The sequence below is a fragment of the Macrobrachium nipponense genome, chromosome 9, assembly GCF_015104395.2.
Source record: "Macrobrachium nipponense isolate FS-2020 chromosome 9, ASM1510439v2, whole genome shotgun sequence".
NCBI lineage: Eukaryota > Metazoa > Arthropoda > Malacostraca > Decapoda > Palaemonidae > Macrobrachium > Macrobrachium nipponense.
Window position 1 is genome coordinate 51,372,919 of NC_061110.1, and position 24,969 is coordinate 51,397,887.

The following is a 24,969-nucleotide window of genomic DNA, read 5'->3' on the forward strand; positions in this document are numbered from 1 at the left end:
ATATCACCATGACGACACTGCCCGAGCAAGTGTTCAATAATATTACCCCTTAGCTACACGTGCAGACAGACCCGAGGGAGTGTTCAATAATATTACCCCTTAGCTACACGTGTAGACAGAAAAAATCAAATACGAAGACCTCCGCAGGAAGCTCATCAAGATATACTCCATGCCTGTCCCAGAGAGAACCCAACGCACACCCTGGACCTGATGAACCAGCCCCTGGGGGACACGTCGCCCAAGGATGCCTGGGAGGAACTACGAGGTCTCCTGAAGCTGTCAAAAGAAGGGAGATCCACCATTCACGAGAAATATTCCTGAAGTGCCTTCCTCAGGAGGTGAGGGTGCAAAATATGGAGGCAGACACACTTCCAATGGAGAAATTGTGAGCAACGGGCATAAACTCCACAAGGCCAGCAAGGCCTTCAAGCACACCGCAGCACCCGCAGCCTGATAGAAGAAAAAGGTCGAGGGGATACACATGCAATGTACAGAAAAAGGGTGCTGCCGCAGCAGCAGAGGACGTGGACGAATCCAGCCTAGTGTTATTTCCACTGATGATTCGGAAAGAACACCAGAAACTGCAGAGCTCCCTGTGCATTCCCAAAAAACGAGGAGAGCAGCCACCCATTACATCGCCAACATCAGGTTCCCCCTACAGGACGCTGATTTCCTTGCACAACATAGCCTGCTGGTGGACGTTGGACGTAAATGCCTTCTAGACACTGGAACCTGCCACTCCCGCCCACTCGCAGCCAGCCCGGGAATGCCCGCCAAATGTGCTGCCACATCGTCCAAATACAGCACCCTCCTACACGAATACCAGACGTCTCCAAGCTGGAACTAAGCCAGGTGCCAGGAACACAGGCCAAGCATGGCATCTACCACCACATCACCACCACGGGCCTGCTGACACATGCTAAATTATGCCAACTGCCACCCAAGAAGCTCCAGGATGCTAAACACGCATTCACAGAAGTGGAGATGGGTATTTGCAAAAAGGCATCAAGCCCATGGGCATCTCCCTTCCACATGGTGAAGAAGCCAGATGGTCCCTGGAGGCCCAATGGGGACTATCATCAATTGAACCTGGTGACCATCAATTGAACCTGGTGACAACACCTGACCATTACCCCCTGCCAAACATGCAGGACCTGAAAGGAGCCCTAGACGGTGCCAAAATATTTACTAAAATAGATTTACTTAAATCTTATTTTCAGTCAATTCTGGCAACATCCTGAAGACGGCCATCATCACGCCATTTGGAACATACACCTTCTCCTACTCCACCTTTGGCCTCAGGAACATCGGGGCCACATTCCAACGCCTGATGGACAGCATCCTGGGGCACAGACCTTTCTGTGTCTGCTATGTGAACGATATCCTAATCTTCTCCAGATCCCCAGAAGAGCACGTCAGGGTCGTGCTGAAACGCCTTCAGGAGAACAGATTGATCATCAGATTTGATAAGTGTTTCTTTGGTGTAGAGAATGTGGACTTCCTGGGACACGAGGTCTCCCTGACGGGCGTCCAGCCCCCATTGCCTCCAAGATAGATGCAGTAAACAACTTCCCTACACTGAAAGCACTGACGTAGGAAACACTGCAGCAGGGGTGCTTGAGCAGACAAAGGCAGCCCTCACCAGAGCCACCACCTTAGCCTACCAGGACCCCACCGCTCCCCTGAGACTTACCACAAATGCCACCAATGCGCCTGTGGAGCTGTACTAGAGCAGATAGTGGACAGGTCTCTCTGTCCCCTTGCATTCTTTACCCACAAATTGAAGCCACCAGAGAACCGCTACAGTGCAATCAACAGGGAACTGCTGGCAATCTACCAGGATGTGCGACACTTCAAATACCTCCTAGACAGCAGCCCCTTCACCATCCTGACGGACCACAAGCCTTTGGTACATGTTTCACGATGGCAGGAGACGCTTGGTTGGCAAGACAGCAGTGGCACTTGGCCGCTATATCCGAATTCGGGTGCACCATCAGCTACATCCTCGGAAAGAAGAACCTGGTAGCCGACACCCTGTCAAGGATTGAAATAAATTCAGTCCACCTGAGCATTGACTATGAGGACCTGGCGAAGGAACAAGCCGCAGACCCTGAAATGCCAGCTTACCGCACTGCACTCACTGCACTGAAGCCGAAGTACGTGCCAGTAGGAGTGCAGGGATCGACACTTCTCTGCGACACCAGCACAGGCCGCCCCTGCCCTCTGATACCAGCATCATGAAGGAAGCAGGTATTCGACATCATCCACGGCCTCTCCCATCCATCAGGATGTACAACAGCGCGCCTGATGACCAAGAAGTACGTGTGGCACAGGATAAAAAAAGGATGTGCGGAGATGGGTGAAGAACTGCATACAGTGCCAAAAAAGCAAGATCACCTGGCACACAGAATCAGGCATCAGAGACTTCCCTCAAACCTTCATGTGGACATCGTAGGACCTCTGCCACAATCAGGGGGGCGCCAGATACCTCCCAACAGTAGTCATAGAGCTATCTACAAGATGGCCAGAAGCAACCCAGATGGCAGAAGCATCAACAAACGCCTACGCAGAAGCCCTATAATCAAGTTGGATAAGCCGTTTCAGTGTGCTGGACGACATAACTACAGACAGGGGCTCGGCATTCATGTCAGAATTCTGGGTCTCCCTGGCACAGCTGATGGGGGACAACACTGGACAACACGAAGGCATACAACCCCACGGCCAACAGAATGGTGGAAAGGGTACACCGTTCGCTAAAAGCAGCAATAATGACACGATGTGCCGACAAATAGTGGAAGGCACAGCTGGCCTGGGTCCTGCTAGGACTTTGAACAGCACCAAAAGCAAATGGCAAAGAATCTCCTGCAGAAAAAGTCTACAGAAAAGCACTGGCAGTACCGGCCCAATTCTTCCCTACGGAACCAGACGACTGAGATATGCCCCTTTGAAAGCTAAGGGAAATAGCAAAGGAGTTCACGCCCTGCCGGAAAACTTTCATGGACAGGACACATAACTACAGCCCAGAAAGCCTAGGAACCTGCACACACGTCTTCCTGAGGGACAACACCTGCCACCCACCCCTGTCGGAACCACACAGAGGCCCTTACTGTGTCATTACAAGAAACTCAACGGCCTACCTCATCGACATCCTAAGGCGGGAAAACTGGGTATCCGTTGACAGATTAAAGCCAGCCTTCCTGATGGATAACGAAACCCAGAAGGAGACCAGCATATGTCTGAGAATTCCTCCACAAAACAAGACCTCAAGCAAAGACATCAACATCACGAGACAAGGTCGAGGTCGTCCCAGACGCTGGACGAAGGACAACATCCCTGCAAGCACGCCAGATGACTCAACAGCTGAGACCACCCCACAACCCCAAATATCAAGAACTCGGGGACAGCTCCTGATACCAACAAGATATCGTGATTAACCTTGTATCTCATCTAAATTTGTAAAGACCTTTGTAAGGACCTTCTTTACCCACTAATCACGATCTTGTATCTTATCTAGCTAGGCAGCAAAAATCACATGTATATATTTGTATGTAGAATTTCCTGGCCTTTCCACCAATATGTAATTCATCAATGTATGTCCATTATGTCTTTTGCTATTGTAATTTTATTAGCTGCTAGGAAACACAAAATTCTCCAGACTGTGTGGGTCGCGAGACTCGGGGTCGGGCACTCCGTTTCCATCCGCACACTGTTATGTATATCACGTGCTCAGGTAATAAATCAGTAATACTCAGTTCTGTCTCATTGCGACCTCACACACTCCCTCTGACGCAGAAAAGCTATATAATGGAGAGGTAAGGTTCATTTTAAAAATTAAAACTAATTGATAAGGCTTTCCTTACGCAATAATCTCATTATACTGAAGTCATAAATTTTCATCACCACACACTTACCTCTTGACCCATCCCCTCATCCCAACAACCCCTTGCTGAGAAACGGGCTATGGTCATGTATAAAATCTGGAATTTATCAGCACAACTTATTGCAGAATATTGTCTTTTTTCATTCAGGTTTACAACTAAATTCAATAACAAAATTATTATTTGTCACATACTAAAACAAACCTACAGCACAACCCATATATAACCAATGTTTAATTGAGTGGAGAAAAGTAATTAACCCTTAAACGCCGAGTGGACGTATTTTATGTCGACATTTTTAGTCTCTCAGGTGCCGACTGGACGTATTTTACGTCGACATACAAAAGTTTTTTTAAAAATTCGCCGAAAAATACTTATAGGCCTACCAGCCGAAAAATCTTGAATCACGCGCCTTGGGGGATGCTGGGAGTTCACGGATCAAGGCGTTGTTTTGTTTACAATCGTTATGCAGGCGCGCAAGCGCGAATTTCTTTCTTGCCGCACTAAAAAGTATCAGTGACACATCTCGGAAATTATTTTGTCACTTTGACATAATTTTTGTACCATTTTAAATTAGCCGTTACATAGAGTATTATATATAAAAATGTGCGCATTTTTATGTAGAATACAACAAAAAAATACTCATGATTGTAGCTTTTATCAGTTTTGAGATATTTTCATATAAATAACGATAAGTGCCAAAATTTCAACCTTAGGTCAAATTTGACTCTACCGAAATGGTCGAAAAACGCAATTGTAAGCTAAAACTCATATTTTAGTAATATTCAATCATTTACCTTCTTTTTGCAACAAATTGGAAGTCTCTAGCACAATATTTCGATTTATGGTGAATTTATGAAAAAAACTTTTTCCTTACGTCCACGCGATAACTCTTCCGAAAAAAATCATACATGCGATTGTGGTAATGTTTGCACCATTTTAAAATTAGCCGTTACATAAAGTTTTATATATGGAAATGTGCGCAATTTCATGCACAATACAACTAAGAACAATCCATGGTTGTAGCTTTTGTCAGTTGTGAAATATTTTCATATAAAAATGATAAGTGACAAATTTTCAACCTTCGGTCAACTTTGACTCTACCAAATTGGTCGAAAAACGCAATTGTAAGCTACAACTCTTATATTCTAGTAATATTCAATCATTTACCTTCATTTTGCAACAAATTGGAAGTCTCTAGCACAATATTTCGATTTATGGTGAATTTATGAAAAAAAAATAACATTTTCTTTACGTCCGCGCGGTAACTCTTCCAAAAAAATCATACGTGTGATTGTGGTAATTTTTGCACCATTTTAAATTAGCCGTTACATAAAGTTTTATATATGAAAATGTGCGCAATTTCATGTAAAATAAAACAATAAATAATTGAAGGTTGTAGCTTTTCTCATTTTCGAAATATTTGCATATAAATCACGATAAATAGAAAAAAAACCACGTTCGGTCAACTTTGACTACCGAAATGGTCGAAAAACGCAATTGTAAGCTAAAACTCTTACAGTCTAGTAATATTCAGTCATTTATCTTCATCTTGAAACAAATTCGAAGTTTCTAGCACAATATTTAGATTTATGGTGAATTTAAAAAAAAAAACTTTCCTTCCCTCCACGCGCGGATTCTCCGCCACAAATCTCCGAAATATGTACGTCGCATTCTCGGAATATTTTCTCCATTTCATATTAGGCATTTCATAGAGTTTTAAATATGAAAATGTGTGCAATGTCATGTAGAATAAAAAGAAAAATATTTGAAGGTTGTAGCTTCTCTAATTTTTGAAATAATTGCATATAAAAAATATATATATAAAACTTCGACATTCGGTCAACTTTAACTCATCAGATATGGTCGAAAACTGCAATTGTAAGCTAATACTCTTACAGTATAGTAATATTCAATCATTTGCATTTATTTTGAAAGAAATCGGAAGTCTCTAGGACAATATTTAGATTTATGGTGAATTTTTGAAAAAAATATTTGTTTACGTCCGCGCGTTACGAATTCATGCATTATTTTGTGATAATATTTTCTCTGTGTTGCTTTTATCGTTTTACAGTGTGTTATATACCAAAATGATCGCAATTTAGTGTACATTACAACAAAAAAAATTAACTCGTTAGCTTTAACCGTTTTGCACATAGCGCGATTTGAATACAATTATATATGAAATTTCGTTTTTGCGCTATCATATATCGCATTATTTATATATGATAATGATAATTTTTTTTCATTTCTGATGGTTGCATACTAAACTTCAAGCAATGACAAAAAAAGGAGCCAAAAAAGGGATTTTGACGTAAGGAAAAATCTATTTTTGGGCGATTGGTTCGTGTCGCCCAGCGAAATATCCCTTTAATCCATTATTTCTAAGGTAAATGCACTAACAAATACCAGAGAATAAATAAAATAAAGAAAAGGTCAGTATAACTGACTCGCTCACCCTCCAAGAGGGCGTCGGTATGAACACTAGGGCGAGTGAGACCACTACCAGGAACCTCTTACCAATAGAAATCTCCTACGACAAAACCCCCACAAGAGGGGAGCCGACCCACAGAATGGGCAGCAACTACTACTACTCCACCCCACGCTACCGACTGCTGCGCCTCTGGTGGCCATCCTGAAGTTAGCAGACAATCTTGAGCGCAGGGATGGGTAGGGTGGGATTTCGCTGGGCGACACGAACCAATCGCCCAGAAATAGATTTTTCCTTACGTCAAAATCCCTTTTCTGGGCTCAGTTTGTGTCGCTGCGCGAAATCGTACCAGAGAATTAGCACAAGATTGTAAATGAAAATAAATAAGGTCTCAATAAAACTTAAAATAAAATAAAGTATTATAATTGCAAGAAAATATATATATACACAATTGTTTATACAAGTCAGAAAAATAATAATTAAAATTAGCTTAAAGTTAACATATATGTACAGGGCTTACATGGAATATATGTTGAACTTAACATCTGTGTATACTTATTACATACAATAGTAAATAAAGCAATTATAATAATAAAATGATTCTGAACAAACTTAGAATACAATATAGTAAATAAATTTATATGACTTAATATACAAAACCCGTAACCATTGTAAATGGAGATGTGTCACCCTAGCATAAAAATAAGGGGACCACATCATAGAGATCATTATATACAAACAATTGTGGGTGACCCTAGCAAAAAAATAAGGGACACCCACTGTACCATCCCAGAGCAGCTAAGACTCAAGGTAGACGTAGATGAACATGGTAGGTATAGACAAACTGTTGACTGAGATAGGTAGAAAGGAGATCTGGACCTTCAACTTAAGATTAAGCAGAGTCGGGGGAAACTATGTTACCCGCCGCAACTGCTGAAAATTTCAGAGATTCCAAGGACTTTAAGTAATGAAGCTTAAATACTGTCGGCGATTTCCATCCAGTATACTTTTTCAAATCATCAAAATTCATGTGTTGGAAATAGTTAATTGAGGTGGCAACTGCCCTGACATCATGAGCTTTAGGGAAGGAATCAGGGTTGGCTTGCTTAATAAAGTACAGGATCTGTTGCCTGATACCTTTAATAGATAAAGTACCACCTTTTTCTCTCCTAAAGAGAGGACCCGAAGAGGATGAGGATGTCCTGGACAGAAAGGCTCGTAAGGTCGATACTGGACAAAGAGAAACATCTTGCGGAAGGGGTATAACCTTCCACGGTTCCCACCTCAACAAAGGATCCTCATTCTTTGCTAAAAAGCTACGTTCCGGGGAAAGTAGAACTTCCCCTGAGGGAAGAAATTCTATATGATTCGGATCTCTGGATAACGCCGACAGTTCTGAAATTCTAGCTCCTGAAGCCAAGCTTAATAAAAATAGACTTTTTCTTAAGAGCATTATAAATGAACATGTCGTATTGTCTGTTTCTGAAGCCAGCTTTAGAACATCATTCAAGAACCACGACACTGACGTAGGCCTTACTGAAGGTCTAAGTCTAGCACAAGCCTTGGGAATAGACGAGAAGTAAGAATCTGTCAAGTCTATGTTGAAACCGAGTTGAAAAATCTTCTTCAAGGCTGACTTGTTTGTCGTAATAGTGCTAGCTGCTAAGCCTTTTTCAAATAAAGATCTGAAAAAGGATATAGCTGAATTGATTGTCATAATTCTAATGTCTGATTCTCTCAGGAAGATTGCCAACTTTTTGACTGCAGCATCATACTGTCTCAATGTTGAATCCCTTTTATCAGATTCCAAGAAAAGAATATTTCGTGGATCGATATCTGCATCTTTTTTAGCCGCAAACTTCATGAAGTCCATAAAGTTAGGGTTTTGAGAATTCCTGAGGAAGCGAACACAGTCTTCGTTTGTACTGACTGGGAGAGCCTGGGATTGGGAATCCGAAGAGGACGAAGACCCAGTTCCAGAATCAGAGGGTACCAATTGCTCTTCGGCCAGTCTGGGGCTACTAGAGCTACTTGACCCTTGAATGTCCTGAGTTTGTTCAGTACCTTCAGGAGAAGATTCACTGGAGGAAAGACATAAATCTTCTCCCAGTTGTTCCAATCTATGGACAGGGCGTCCGTGGCATAGGCCAGAGGGTCCAGGTTGGGGGCCACATAACATGGAAGTTTGTGGTTCGCTTGAGATGCGAATAGATCTACTTGCAGACCTGGAACCCTCCGGAGAATCCATTGGAACGAACTGTTGTCCAGTGACCATTCCGACTCCAGAGGAACTGAGCGGGATAGAGCATCTGCTATGACGTTTCTCACTCCAGCTATATGGGTGGAGGAGAGGTGCCAACTGAACTTGTCCGCTAGGGAGAAGATGGCTACCATGACATGATTCAGATGTCTTGACTTGGAGCCTCCCCTGTTTACGCAATGGACTACCACTGCGCTGTCCAGAACTAACTTTATGTGGGAGTTCTTTGGCGGACGTAACCTCTTCAGAGTCAAGAACACTGCCATCGCTTCTAATACGTTTATGTGAAGCTGGCGGAACTGGGGTGACCAGGTTCCTTGAACCTTCTTGAACTGAGAATATCCTCCCCAGCCGCTTAATGAAGCGTCCGTGTGGATGGTAATCCCCGGAGGAGGAAACTGAAGGGGTACTGATATGGACAGGTTCTTCAATTTTGCCCAAGGGCGCAGACGATTCCGTAGAATCTGTGGGATTGATGATGACTTGTCCCTGGATCTGACATTTGCTCGTGAGCGCCAGATTCTGGTTAGGTCTTTCAGTTTGGCTTTCATCAAGATGTTTGTCACTGAGGCAAATTGGAGGGAACCCAGGATTCTTTCCTGGCTTCTCCTTGAAGCATATTTGTGCTTTAGAAATTGCTTTACTGACTTCGCTATTTCCTTTCTCTTGGCTGATGGAATCGACAGAGTATGGGAGGATAGATTCCATTGAATGCCCAGCCACTGAAAGTTGGACTCCGGAGTGAGTCTTGACTTTGTTCTGTTTATCTTGAACCCCAGATACTCTAGGAACTGGATTACTTTCAGTGTGGCTTTGTGACATTCCTCGACTGTTGGAGCCCAAATCAACCAATCGTCGAGATACGCTACTACCATTATCCCTTGAGACCTCAGTTGTTGGACGACTACTTCCGCCAACTTCGTGAACACCCTGGGTGCCACGTTCAGACCGAAGGGAACTACCTTGAAGGAGAATGCTTGATCTCCTATCTTGAAGCCCAGATAAGGGCGAAAGTGTCTTGCAATAGGGATATGATAGTATGCGTCTGTAAGATCGATAGAGGTGGTGACGGCCCCACGGGGAAGTAAGGTCCGCACCTGCGAGATAGTCAGCATTTTGAACTTGTCGCAGCGAATGGCCAAGTTTAAGGGGGACAAGTCTAAGATTACCCTTCTTTTTTGTGAGCCTTTCTTTGGCACGCTGAATAAGCGACCTTGAAACTTTAATCTGTTGACTCTCGCTATTGCTCCTTTCTGAAGGAGGTCCTCCGCATACTCCGTCATTTCTTTTGATGGAAGTTGAAGGAATGGTCTGGATGGAGGAGGATCCGCAATCCAACTCCAACCCAGGCCTTTTGACACAATGCTCTGTGCCCAATTGCTGAATCCCCACCGATGCAGGAAGAGAAACAGCCTCCCTCCTACCTTCGAGCTCTCACTGTTGCTGGGTTGAGTGACCTCCGGGCCTCCACGGAAGTGTTTTCCCCTGTTGAGAGACCTTCCTGATCCTCTCTGACGAAAGGATCCCCTAGCTCTTCCTCCCCTGCCAAACCGGTCATATTGCTGAAAGGCCTGGCCTTCGAACACTTGGTTAAAGGCTGGGGAGACAGCGTAGGAGGTGGAAGGCTGAGGCTGGGGGGAAATCACATAAATAGGTTGTGACTGAGCCTTAGAAGTAGAGGGTTGGGCTGATTGTACCAAAGGTACAGCCGAAACAGCCTGGGTAAAGCGTTGCTGCTTCTTTTGGTAAGGCTGGTAACGCTTAAGTTTCTTCTGAGACTTACCTTTTGCAGCTTGGTCTTGGCGTCTCTTCGCTGTGAGACCCCAACGATCTTTAAGGCTCTGGTTGAGCCTTGTTGCTTCAGCTTGGACCTCCTTGACCATCGACTCAGGAAAGAGGTCTGCTCCCCAGATGTTGGAGGAAAGCAACTTATTCGGCTCATGACGAATAGTTGCTTCTTGGAGGACATGCTTCCGGCAGTTAGTCCTGGCTGTAGCAAACTCAAACATGTCAGACTGGACGGTCTGCGTCTGGGACTTGGTCAGGAGCTTGAAGAGCGGCTCTGAAGCATAAGAAATAGCCGCTACTTCCGTCATTGCCATGGTATTAATGGACCTGGCGAGCCTAGACTTGGCCTCAAATTCAGCTTGAATGAGGCTGTCAGGAAGCCTAGGCAGCTTCTCGCCAAACTGATCCATAGCACAGTCTGGTTTGAGCTTGCCAGCCGAAAAGGTGTTGGGCAATTCTTCCCACAATTCTCCAAGTGAAGGGAGCAAAGGAGATGTGGGGTCTGCTTCCCTTAATTGAGGTAACGATTCCCCCTTCTGGGCAGCTGGAATGGTGACCGTTGCTATCTTGGTAAGAAAGGGAAGAGGAGTTCCCTCCTCCATCGTAAAAATGGTGAAGGGACTCTTGAAGGCTTGTATTCTCGTGTTAGAACAATCCATCTCCTCTAAACACCTGAGCCATTCTCTTTGAGCCTGGTCACGTGAGTAGAGGACTGTCTCCTTAGGTACCTTATCATCTCTAGTCATGGCTGCGTCAGTAAGTCTGGCGTAGCCAATGAACGGCGGTTGGAGGCCCTCCGGGTAGAACTAGAAGTCCTCAATCCTTCGAGTACCACATTCCGGAATAGAAATAAGGCCGTCCTGGAAAGGGGCGTATGACGCCACTCTCCAGGGGTTGTTCATAGAGAACGGAGGCAGAGAGTCATGAGGTGGAAGCTGAAGCAGTCCAGCACCGAAAGCTGGAGGAGTAGCTAGAGGGGCCTGATTAAGTCCGGCGATTATATTGTCCTGAGACGTAATCCTATCGGACAACCGGGAGAACATCTGCTCCATGCTGCTCCTCAGAGAGCCGACCAAGTCTCCCATGTGTTGCAACAATCCAGCATTGGGATCCAAAGCCGGAGCTGCTGCGGAGGTAGAGGGATAACTTGGAACCGGTACCAAGGGGAGAGGAGAGACTGCCGGCTCAGCCGGAGTACGGGGCCTCTCCTTGGAAGACCTGCTCTTCGAGGACTTCGAGCCTGAAGCAGAAGCTCTAGACTTCTCTGCTCTGGGGTTTGTAGCCGGAGACTTACGAGATGTTGACGCCGACGAAGTCTTTTTGGACGACGACGACGTCTTTTTGAGGGTTTTCAGTACCCTCTGGCCCTTGATCTTAGGTTTCACCGAAGCGTCGGGTGAAGCATAAAGGAGCTCAGCTCCTGTAAAGCCTTGGAAGGAAGCTGGAGAATTAGCAGGAGAAGAAGATCCAGTGGCGCCCAAGGGAAGCCCTTGGGCGTCCAACGTACCTACCTCGACCAACAGGTCGTCAACACCTACCATCGGTTCTACATTTAAATCCGCCGACCCAAGCCCTCAGGGTTGCCAGAGCGGTCTCTCTAACGGCAGCAGCCTGGAAGAGAGGGCGTTCATTAGTTTTAAGTTTAAACTTAAAATTAAAACTTAACTAAGACTAGGCTTACCCTAAAAGTTATCGGGGATGTAATACCCAATATAAAGAGAGCTTAAGCTTAAAATAAAAGATTAAAATTAAACTTAAGATCTAAAACATTTATTGTAATTTATGTACGGAGTTGGAAATACTTACCCCGTCTAAGAACTGACTCACGAGATCGTAACAGATAGTGCAGGTTTCGTGGAACCAGACCTGCAGATTCCCATGCGGAGTCGCGCACGGAGCGTGGGACCTGCAGACTTCGTGTCCACAGGGGTCATGGAGCATGGCGTTGCATCCCGGATGCTCACAGTTTGTGGTCTGTAAGTGAAAAGATACATGAGTACCATAAAAGACATCACTTACAGGCTAATAGAACTCCGATGCATGCCGGAGAGCGAAAAAATTTTGGGCATAACCCCTCCCTTACTGCCTGAATAGGCTATAACCCCGGAATGATCCGGTGTGACAACGTAGGTAAGGGAGGAACGCGGCTTAAGCTAGCTTAAATTAAACTTATGCATAATTAGCACTAAATTCCGGAATAGTACCGGTTCGCGGAGGTGTTCGTCTCCCGGTATACCGACGAGACGGGATGGTTAGTTAAAAGAGCAACTGTACGCCTGAGGTCCGCCCGCAAGCGGGGAACCAGCTCCCTTCCTCGTGATTGACGGAGCTCCGGTAAGATAAAAAAGCACCGACAATCCGGGAAGGAGCGAGAGGGCGAAAAACAGACTTTAGCAACAACGGGGCAACGGAGTAACCAAAGGAGGGGGAAGGCCAATCCCCCTACCCAGTCACAACAAAGCACCGTGAAGCAGAGAGAACGGTCAAGTCCAGTCCTGGGTCTGTCCAGCCTCCCCTACTCCCTCCGCGTAGGGAGAGAGGGAGACAGGCCCGGGTGGAGTGAGCGAGGACGGACCTCCCTCCCCCCGGCTCTATGGGAGAGCAGGAGGAGGGCAGGGTGACTGGACGGGCGCCTGGCTGCTTCGCGATCACATGGTGACCACGAAGCGGTAACTCGATAAAACACACAAAAAACATAGCCTAGGTTAATGCAACCAAACTAATCAGCGAGATGCTATCGTAGATGCAACAAAACTGATGAGAGGAAGCAATAAAACTGATGGGGACCAAGATATACAGAACCTAGGCTACGCTAACGTGCCAGACGCCATAGGCTAACCTAAATACACAAAATCACTAAAAATTAAATTAAAATGAAAGTAGGAAAATAAAACAGTAGGAGAAAAAATCCAGGAGTGTACGACTAACCCGAGAGAAAGTCTACCACTCAAAGCTAGCCGGGGCCGATACTAAGAGCTGTGGCTAGGGTCTGGATAGAAACTAAATGCCTACGCAAGGTAAAGAAGACATGCATGCATGACATAAACCAAGTAGGCTGGACCCCTAACATAATATAGATAACTAGTAATAGAGCGTAAAATAGAAGGGAAGGTTCTAGGTATGGAAGACCAAGAACGAACCCGCCACGAGGCAGAACAATGCCGCCACGCTTCCGGCCGCGAGCCAGTATTTATACCTAAAAAACGGCAAATACTGACTCAAAGCTGGAAAAAACTAAATAGGAACCTTACGGATTACTTAACTTAGCTGAACGCTCCATAACTAGATAAAATCCTCGCAAAGGGGCACGAAAAACACAGAGACAAAAAAGTACGTCTGGTAAGGTGTGTGCTAACAGAAAGGATGTCCACCAGAGGCGCAGCAGTCGGTAGCGTGGGGTGGAGTAGTAGTAGTTGCTGCCCATTCTGTGGGTCGGGGCTCTTGTGGGGGTTTTGTCGTAGGAGATTTCTATTGTAAGAGGTTCGTTGGTAGTGGTCTCACTCGCCCTAGTGTTCATACCGACGCCCTCTTGGAGGGTGAGCGAGTCAGTTATACTGACCTTTTCTTTATTTTATTTATTCTCTGGTATTTGTTAGTGCATTTACCTTAGAAATAATGGATTAAAGGGATATTTCGCGCAGCGACATGAACTGAGCCCAGAAATGAACTCTTAATCTTGAAAACTAAGCGCGCTGTGATTTTTTGAAAAAAAAAAAAAATTTCCGCTTCCGCGCTCACTCCAAGACCGCCTCGGCACACAGAAGACTATTTTTAATATACCCCTTCGGCGTTTAAGGGTTAACATAACTTGAGGCACGATCTTGGAGATTAAGTGCATAAAATATTCTGTAATAACAAAATGAATTCACATGTGTACAATATTTGTAATACTTGATGGGTTACAGGTAGGGGCAGAAGGGATGCTACAAAGAACCTTAAATAATGCCTACAGTTCTGAGCGACGTGCACTGACTAACTTCCTGCTGGGAATAGGCCTATGAGCACTCATGACCAGAATGAGGTAAGCTCTTCCATTTTGTTCTCTGTCATCTCAAGAGTGTCGTTTATCACTGCATTTGTCTCCCAATAGCTGAGATTTGCTATTGCATGTGTCATGTGCTTGTGGCCTTGTGTGTTTAAACTAGAGGGACCTTGCCCTTCCATTTCCTGTCCTCCTCCAGTAGCCCAGTGTGCAGTGTCCAATGTATAGTTTTTTGTGCTGAAGGGAGGCATATCTATTTGGTTTCCTTTGTACACCCCAGCCACAAGTGACCTTCTTTGTGTGATTTAGTGAGCAGTGTAGCATCCATGAGTGTCTTAAACCTACTATGGAGGACATGAAACTAATTTTCCGCCAGTATGTGGGTAAAGGCTAGTCATGTAGTAAATTTATGTCCCCTATTGCAGTACCTCCATACTGTATTCTATATTCGAAATACCTGATGTAAATAACCTATGAAAAAATCTGCCTTCCCTCCATACTACCAGTACATTGCATACTGGTGGAAATAGCTTTTTTCTGCCGACCAATGAAATCCCCCCCCACACCCCCAACTCTCCACCTCAACTTCCATAACACTACCATTTAGTCCCAAATTCACATTACTACTGAAGTGTCTGGAATAACTTTGTAGCCACAAAATGGGCTAAATCAAATGTAGCTGGTTTGTTGGGAAACAACTTAAATTTTGCATTTTTCTTTATATTTCTTTGAAATGCTAAAAGGAGAAGACCATTACTAAAAAAAGTTAAAAGACTGGGGCACTCTGTACAGGAAATTTAATACAGATGTTCTGTTACAAATATTTTTGGCCTTGCATAATACATACTACATAAATAGGGGAGTCACAAATTCAGGGCGAGAGCTGAAAGTACGGTATTTTATTATGATTGTTGTATTGCATGCAAATGTACTATTTGAATCTAGACAACTTTTAAAAGTGTTTTTCTACTCATGGACTTGTCTGTGTCAATTACTATGCTTAGTGCTGCACACCATAGCTTTATTTCCATTTCCAGAGAGCTCAAAATAGTTCAGTATTTTGAATGTTTGCATTTACCAATATCATTACACTATATATAATATATATAATATATATATATATATATATATATATATATATATATCTATATATATATATATAATATATATTTATATAGAAAATCTAGCCACCTGACTCTGCAAGCCAGAATCAAAGGGTGCCGGTCCTAAGCCCGAATAAATAGGGAGGGTTGGTGTCAGGAAGGGCAACCGATCGTAAAAACCCACGCCAGAACAAATGAAATGAGTCGTGATATTGATGAAAATAGTGCTAGGGCGTACTCTGTAAACGATGTACAGACACATCGCCCCAACTCTGTGACAAGGCGAGGGCTACTGCATCATGAGCGGGTGCAGCTAAAGAAGCAAGATCTAAATGTGATCAGAATAGGCCAGCTCAATATCAGGTCTATGACAGGAAGAGGAAGAGAGTTGGCGGAGTTGATGAGGATAAAGAGAGTGGATATTTTGTGTGTTCAAGAAACTCAATGGAAGGGTAATAAAGCCAAAGAACTGGGGGATGGCTACAAGCTAATATATAGTGGAGCAAATGAGCAGAGTAGGAATGGCCTTGATGTAGTTCTGTCGGGGGAAATGAAGAATGTAGAAAGAATGACTGCATTACGAGAGTGAAGATATGTTATGGAGGAGAAACTATGTACTATATCATTAGTGCTTATGCTCCACAAGTGGGCTGCACAGAGGAAGATAAGAGCAGTTTTTGGAATGAAATGAGTGAGGTAACACAAGAACTGGAAGAGCAGGAGAGGATTGTAGGGGGGACAGACATTAATGGACATGTCGGAAATGAAAATGCTGTACAGTGGTACCTCGACATACGAAACTAATCCGTTCCGAGGCGGCCTTCGTAACCTGAGCTTTTCACATCTTGAACAGCATTTTACATGTAAAATGCCTAATCTGTTCCAAGCCCTACAAAAACACCCCAGTAAATTTTATAATAAAGCTAAATTGACCAATAAACAATGAAATACTACAACAATTTGGACTACATGGTATACAAGAAAAACTGTAAGTACATACGTACGTATGTAGTAAAATGTGGAACCTTACCTTTCAAGTGAGGCTATCTCCGAAAGTGGCGACAGAGGAGGAGGACAAACGGCAGAAAATTTGTTACGTAGTACGTACACTTAATTTAACGAAACACATTAAAAATGCCAAGAAACATAAACCAAACTTTACGAAACACATTAACAAAACCATAACACTTAACTTTACAAAAAAACTTAAAATTAAATTTTTTTTGTTATGTCTTTTTTTTATTTTTACATATTTCTTTTTTACTTTTTTATACTTTACGTTTTTTTTTTTTTTTTTTTTATACTTTACTTTTTTTTTTTTTTTTTTTTTTTTTACAAAATTTCAATTTCTTCACCACTTTCAACTTTCTGTTTTTTTCGTAGTATCAATTGGATCTTCCTTTTCGCTTACTCCTACTAAAGGCCTCTTTAACAAATAACTATCCAAGGAAGATTGCTTCTGCCTACTTTTCACAATGTTCCTAAAACGACTCAGGCAAACGTCATCGAATCTCGGGACTTTACAGCAACAACCTTTCATATCCTGAACTATTTTCATATGTAGAGCAAAAAAATCTTCGTATTTGCTTTCGTAACTCGAATTTTTCGTAAGTTGAGCCATTCATATGTCAAGGTACCACTGTAATTGAACGTGTGCATGGAGGACATGGGATCGGGGGAGAAACCCAGATGGAGAGAATATGGTAAATTTTGCCATGTCTTTTGATATGGAAATAGTGAACACGTTCTTCAAAAAGAAGAGGGAGCACTTGATAACATACAAGAGTGGCGGTATATGCACACAAATGAATTACCTTCTTTACAATAAATCAAGACTGGTGGAAGTTAGGAATTGTAAAGTTATCCTAGGTGACCACGTGGCCCCCCAACATAGGCTCCTTTGTATGGATTTGAAGATGAAAAGAGAAAAGAGAAAAGAAAACGAATGAGTTAAAGAAAATCAAGTGGTATAAATTGTTAGGGCGAGATAATGATAAGAAGAGAGTTTAGGAGAAGAGTGCTGGGAGAGGTTGATCTGGGAATTGAGGATGTGGGAGAATGGTGGAGGCATAATGCATCAGTGATTAAAAGACACGCAAAGGAGATACTAGGGGAAACATCTGGAATAGTATGGGAGGAAAAGGAGAGCTGGTGGTGGGGGGAGGAAGTGGGGGAAGTGGGGGAAGTGGTGAAGGGTAAAAGGGAGACAAAGAAGAGATTTGAAGAGTCACAGCTGGAAGAGGACAGAGCAAGATTAAGAGAAAGAAACAAAGAAGTAAAAATGGTTGTAGCTCAAGCCAAGGCAAGGGTATATGAAGAGGTTTATAACGAACTGGAAACCAAGGAAGGGTTGCGTAAGATGCTAAAACTGTCAAAAGTAAGAAATAAAAGAACTAAGGACATCGCCCATATTAAGTAAATGAAAGATAGGAATGGTACTGTCATAAAAAAGGAAGAAGACATCCTGAAAAGATGGATAGAGTATTTCGAGCAACTTCTAAATGAAGAAAATGAAAGACTTGTAAGAGAGGATGGACAACTAAACATGGGAATGGTAATGGGGATCTCTAGGAATGAAGTGATATGAGCCTTAAAAAGAATGAGGAATGGGAAGGCAACAGGACCTGACTTAATCCCAGTCAAAGTTTGGAAAGCCTTAGGAGAGGAATGGATAGACATCTTGTATGATCTGATGGTAAAAATATCCGAACAAGAAAAGATACCAGAAGAATGGCGGGAAAGCATATTGATACCGATATTTAAAGGTAAAGGGGATGTCCAGGAATGCAGTAATTATAGAGGTATCAAACTAATGTCTCACACGTTGAAGATTTTGGAAAGAATAATAGATAGCAGGCTGAGAGAGGAAGTTAGAATAGGGAAGGAACAGTTAGCATTTATGGAGGGAAGTGGCACAATAGATGGAATATTTTGCATACGGCAGCTGATGGAGAAATTCAGAGAAAAACAACGAGACCTGCATCTGGTATTCATAGACCTTGAAAAGGCCTATGACAGAGTACCAAGACAAGAAATAAGAAGATGTTTGAGGGAGAAGATGGCGCCGGAAAAGTATGTCAGAATTATTCAGGAGATGCACAGGAATGTGTATACGAGAGTGAGAAGCACTGTTGGAGAGACAGATGGATTTGAGTTAGGAGTTGGATTACACAAAGGGTCGGCACTTAGCCCATCCATCTTCAACATCGTGATGGATGTAATGACCAAGGATGTTAGAGAAGCAGTGCCATGGGGCATATTATATGCGGATGACATTGTGTTGTGTTCAAAGGGGAGGGAGGAGTTGGAGGGAAGGTTGGAGAGGTGGAGAGCAGCACTTGAGGAGAGAGGAATGAGAATAAGCAGATCAAAAACCGAATATATGTATTCAGGTATTACTGAGGATGGTGGAAATAATATAAGATTAGGAGGGGAAGAAATAAAGAGAGTACAGAAGTTCAAGTACTTGGGGTCCATATTACAGGATAGTGGAAGCATGGACCAAGGTGAGACATCAAATTCAGGCAAGATATGGTATTAAAAGGTATTAATGAGAACGATGCACAGGAGAGAAATCGATGGAGACGACTCATTCACAATGGCGAACCCATATTAAAAATGGGTTAAAGCTGGGAAGAAGCTTACACTATACTATATAGAATTTTCTTAACAGTTTTATTACAGTTATCTTTTTGCATGTCTACTCTTCTTGCATCGTTACTACGTCTTTCACACTGTTTTCCTCTGCATGCTTTCTAAACCCTACAGACTCCTATACCGAGTTTCTTCCTCATGCAAGCTACCCATTTCATTCGCTACTGACTTTTCAAACTAACACCAGATCACCATCTGTCCAATAATCAACATTTTTAGGATTTCTATGATAGTTTATACTGATTTCAAAAACCTTAATCCAGACTTACCAGCTCCTCAACACACTGTCCCACAGAAGTTATGGAAACTCCAGATCGTAGCTGAGATCGCACAGACTCCGAAAGGGGAAGGATCTTGCTTGACATAAGGGATCTTGTTAATATGACTGAGGTTCATAAACAGGATTCGAACACGGTTTTCCTGTATAAATGAGAGATACAAATTATTATTAACACACACACACATAATATATATATATATAATATATATATATATATATATATATATATATATATATATATATATATATACACAGTTTTACAATACTTTATCAAAATTTCTAAATGCCGAAAAGCTTTAAAATCCTATTTTTCTTTAAAGAGGGTAGATGATCATCATAAAGGATTATAAAGATGAAATGCAATGCAGTTTATAGTTCCGCTAATTGACTTTCCAAAAACAACGTTTCACCTTGAGAGAGAGAGAGAGAGAGAGAGAGAGAGAGAGAGAGAGAGAGAGAGAGAGAGAGAGAGAGAGAGAGAGAGATGGCCATCTGCAAAAGTCAATTAATACAGTTGTAGGGAAAATAATGATAATTTTAACAAAACAATGTGCTTTCCTTACTGTATCCAATTATATCTTATATATCACTGTCACATTATTATCGTATTATGCAATAAAATATGAACATAGCGATCATGCACCATTTTCATTCCGTTAATGTTAAGCCAGGTCTCACATCGCCGACTTTCACATCTCCCAAGTGACTGCGACAACTAGCTGTTCCATGCAGTTATCGCAGTCGAGCCACGACAACTGTCAAAAGACTCCATGTCATGCCGAAGTACCCAAGAGCTCTTTCGACGCAAGAGTGTGTCGCAATGCTATTTCGACATACGTAATGTGATTGATTATGGCAGACGTAAGTAGCAATTTCGACATACGGTGTCCATGTCAACATGGGCGATGTACCTGGCAACCCCTCAACCTGCGCAGAGGGGATGTGCAATAAGCTTCATCGTGAAATAAAGTTCAAAGGCAGAATTTAGAAGATAAAGCTGCCTTTATTTTGATGTTTTGATTAACATATATTTGAGATTCAAGAATTTCGGTACTTTTATATGCTCTATGAACTTCTCAAATACTCAGACACCAAAACACAACCTTAATTAAATGTATATATACTTGTGGTTTTTATTCAGCACTTTCACTGAAATTTTGTATTAAAAAAAGTATAAGTCCGTGACTTACCTAAACCAATACAATTTATGAGAAGGTTCTGAAGTATAATAAATTTAATAGGGTCTCTTTTAAAGTAAAAATAACATTTTAGATTTGCAGTTTTCACAATATACTTTGAGGATGTCATATATAGATACATATTCCAATAAATACAATTCACTAGAAAATGTGTAGGGTAATAATATAAATATTTTAGAATTTCCAAAATAATTTTGATATTTATAAAGTTATTTCTATTATTTCTATTTCATTTTATAAAGTATTTACAAGAATTATCTTATTGCTTTCTTGTTTTAAATCATTGTATCTTGCCAATGAACAGAGCCTGCAGGGGAGTTAAAATAATCACGAATGTGATCTCGTTGACCCTTGCAAGTCATGGTTCTTGTGACAGCTCAGGGGAATTAAAGTTTTGTCAGACCTCCAGTGAAGAGGTATGGCCTCACGTGTCACCGAGTCTTCTTGATCTGCCTCATTCGTGTTATTAGGATTTCTAGTTAACATTAAGTTATGCAACACACAAGCGGTCAACACCATAGACTCGATACGGTCATGCTGAAGATTTATGCCATGTGAAACACTGAATCTATGGAAGAGAAATGGAAAATATTGAATTAATTTTGAGATGGTATACGAAAGGCATTTCATGTTAAATACGTATTATCTCCGTAGAAACGAAGTGGTATAAAAAAAAAAAAGGTGTTGCATATTAAAAAGCTTTTAAACAAGAACATCATATAAAGATAGTATAATATTTGTGAACAATATCTACCTGTTTGCTAGTATGCCAAAGGCATTCTCCACTGTACATCTTGCCCTGCTCAGTCAGTAATTAAAGATGCGCTCATGTGCTGTCAGATTCGTGCAGAGTATGGTTTCATCATATAATCCCTAAGAGCGAAGACAGTCATCTCCAAGGAAGAAATAGAGGACTGCAGGTTTCTCTTCAGTCTCGTTTGGCAATCTTTCAGGGACAGGCAGAATGGCTTCATTCCTATCAAGCATTTGACAGAGCTGTCTTGGCAGACACCACCATCAGACTCGGAACCTATGGCACCTATATCGACGTACATGAACTTGTGGTTAGTGTCAACAATTAACAGAATGACAGAGTAGAATTTCTTATAAATGAAGTAATGAGCTCCTCCTTTTGCTGGGTTCTTGATTCTGACATGTTTCCTATTTACTGCAGCAAGGGCATGTGGGAAATCCCAGCATTCTTCCAAACCACGGACTGCTTCCTTCCATTGCTCTGAGGTCGTGGGTAACTGCACGACCTCATCTCCATACGCAGTCACTATGGCCCTACAAGTTTCAGGCACAATACTACTAATTGTGTTGGGAGCTACTCTGAATTGGAATGCCAGGCTCTTGTAGGATTCTCCAGTTGGAAAGAAGCACAGGGTAATTGCAACATGCAGGCCTGGCTCAATGGGTCTTCTCCAGAATGCAAATTTTTTTTTTTGATGTAGGGAGAGACCCGTTCAACAATTTCATTAAAAAGCTCCTCTGTTACCCTGGTCAAGTTCTGGCACAGTCCTGTAAATTCATACGCCAATTCTCTCATCAAGTTGTAGTAACTTTTCTCCTCTCTTCTTTTTAAGTAAGGATACATCCAGCATCCTGCTTTGTTTCTTTTGCTTCTTGTGCTTTTGTTCCTGCTGTATTTTCATTATTCTTAACATCAAGATGGCATAGGAATGATCCACCATGGCCAGTGCAAGTTCAGGATCATCATTTAAAGTGTCTAATATCACGTCCAGATATTGCAGTCTTCACAACTTCCTGTTCGTCCATCTTGTGCTTGTCAGCCGCACCAGAAATGGGAATGAAGGGGTTGGATAGCGATTCTAATTACAAATACCGGAGTTTGACAGTTATTAGTAAGGTCGGAGGACGAAATTATTATCAACTAAAAAATTCCCCTTTGGTTAACATATATGAAAATACATTTATTCCGAGGTAGAGCAAATTGGATATTGAAGGACTTTTGTTGCTCGATGTATTTATATGAATCAGGGTGATGTGATAAAATGGCTACGTGCGGCAAATGTTCGACATAATTAACATGGCAGAGGGAGTTCGATATAGTTTCTAATTACAAATATCAGAGTTCGACAGTGATTTATAAGGTCAGAGTTGGTATCGACTTATAACCTCAATTGTTGACCGAGTCGATAATGGCACTGGGGTCATTGATTTCTCCTCAGCCGTCTGGGTGCTGGTTCGAACCCATGAGAGGATGAAATTATTATCAACTAAAATATTCCCCTTCAGTTAACATATATGAATTTATATTAATTCCGAGGTAGAGCAAATTGGATATTAAAGAACATTTGTAGCTCGATGTATTTATTTGAATCAGGGTGATGTGATAAAAATTCATAAAATGCCTACGCGCAGCAAGCGTTCGACTTAGTTAACATGGCAGAGGGGGCTGGATATAGATTTTAATTACAAATACCAGAGTTCAACAGTGATTTGTAAAGTTGGAGTCGGTATCAACTAATAACCTCACTTGTTGGCTGAGTCGATAATGTCACTGGAGTCCTGATTTCTCCTCAGGCCTCTGGGCAGTGGTTCGAACCCACAAGAAGACAAAATTATAATAAACTAAAATATTCCCCTTCGGTTAACATATATGAAAATATATTAATTCCGAGGTAGAGCAGATATTTAAGGGACATTTATAGCTCAATGTGTATATGTGTGCATATATATATATATAATATATATATATGTATATATATATATATATATATAATATATATATATATATATATCTATAAATAATATTTATATGAGGCGCCCATCGGAACAAGGGTGCAAGCGCCACCGCGACCAAAATAGAGTTAGCACTATGACATTTTTCCCCAAGCTTTCCCTACCCATCAGTACTTCATTTGTGACCTTAGGCTTGAAACATTATGGTCTAATATGCCACTGAACACAAGTACTTTTCCACCCTTATGCGACGTCGAAACTTCCGCCGAGGAACTCGCTTGCACAAGGGCACTTCTCCACCGTCCCTTTAAACCAGGGGTGGTGTGTTCCGGGGGTAAGGGGGAGTGAGCATTCGTCGTCTCTCTCTACGTATCTCCCGCTCAGTCTCAGCAACCAATGAAAACGCTCACAGACTGAGCTCGCGTTTCTATTGGCTAATTTGGCTTGACATTGTTCTTATCTTGTATGACAGGACACAGAGTCTTCATCCCGTTCTTTCTATTCGTCCCAACCTCTATTCTATCATGCCTTGTTATTGTTTTCAGTTTTTACGAGTATTTTCGTAGCAATTAAATATTTTATTTACTAGGGATGATAGAGTTAATAATAATGATCAACAAAAGATCGTTATTAGTGAAGGTGAATCTATTATCAGCGATACAAGTGAAGTTATTGTTGAGCAGGGAAAATAATTATGGCCAAAAAATTATGTCCTGATAGTAAGGCTTATACTTGCTGAAAGACTCTTAAGTTAAAAGAAGTAGAAGCACGTAAAATTGGACCTGCTTGTGCTGATGGGTGCTTTGAGAAAACTACTATGACCCTAATAAAGGCATTGTTTAAAGACTATTGGGGCATGGGAGACAATGGCCAGACGTCATACTAGCAGAAATGAATGGTGTCGGTGCCAGTAAGACGCCGAAGGATACCTGCTGAGGAAGGTTCAAGTACACAAACGAATTACTGATTAAGAACGTTCTATTTTACTTACGCATTTCTTAATTTTATTTATCTTTCCCATGTTTATTTTAACTTTACTTTTTTTATTCATATCTTGTGCCGACCACGACATCTCATTATTCTCCCGCAAAATCTTGCAGCCTCGTGTACATGGAATCGAATCTTATTGTTGTGAAGTTGCATATGTATATCAAGTTTATTAGACAAACATCCAAATGCAGACATTGGTCCTTTTCATTATTAAAGTAACGGGTTTATGACCGAGTTTGATGTTGGTTTCATGCCTTCAGTTGTTGAAACATGCAGCACCTTTGATTTATTGACAACAAATATTGAAATATATAAAAACAATAGCTGTGAAAAGGCTCAGTTGGATTAATTGCAACGTGAATTGGATGCGAATAATAAAGTGCTTGCAACACGAGCAAGAGCTGCACTTGATGGCTTTAGTTGAGTTTAGTAGCTCAGACAGTGATGACCTTTAGGATGTTTCGATCTGTAACAAACATTGCTGACACCCAAGCGGAGCACTAGTGTTGCTTATAATAAAAGAACACTGTGGATATACAACTTTCTTGTTTTTATCGTAAAAGTTGGCCATGACCTGTGGGACAAGGTTACGGGACAGCAACGGTAATCTGAGATGATGAGTTGCGTTAACCATGACATCGAGGATAATCATGTTGACACAAGCAGACAAAGACTGCTTTTTTCTGACAACTGTGCTG

General features: G+C 42.0%; 1 protein-coding gene across 2 annotated transcripts in view; it reads right to left on the reverse strand.

The window, feature by feature from the left end:
• Positions 1-24,969, reverse strand: part of LOC135218299 (uncharacterized) — a 313,398-nt gene that overhangs the window by 250,359 nt on the left and 38,070 nt on the right. For both annotated transcript variants that reach the window (XM_064254517.1, XM_064254518.1), the window contains exon 2: positions 19,366-19,516. In XM_064254517.1, the coding sequence (XP_064110587.1) occupies positions 19,366-19,461 (96 nt within the window). In that variant the 5' untranslated portion in view covers positions 19,462-19,516. The remainder of the gene's footprint in view (positions 1-19,365; positions 19,517-24,969) is intronic.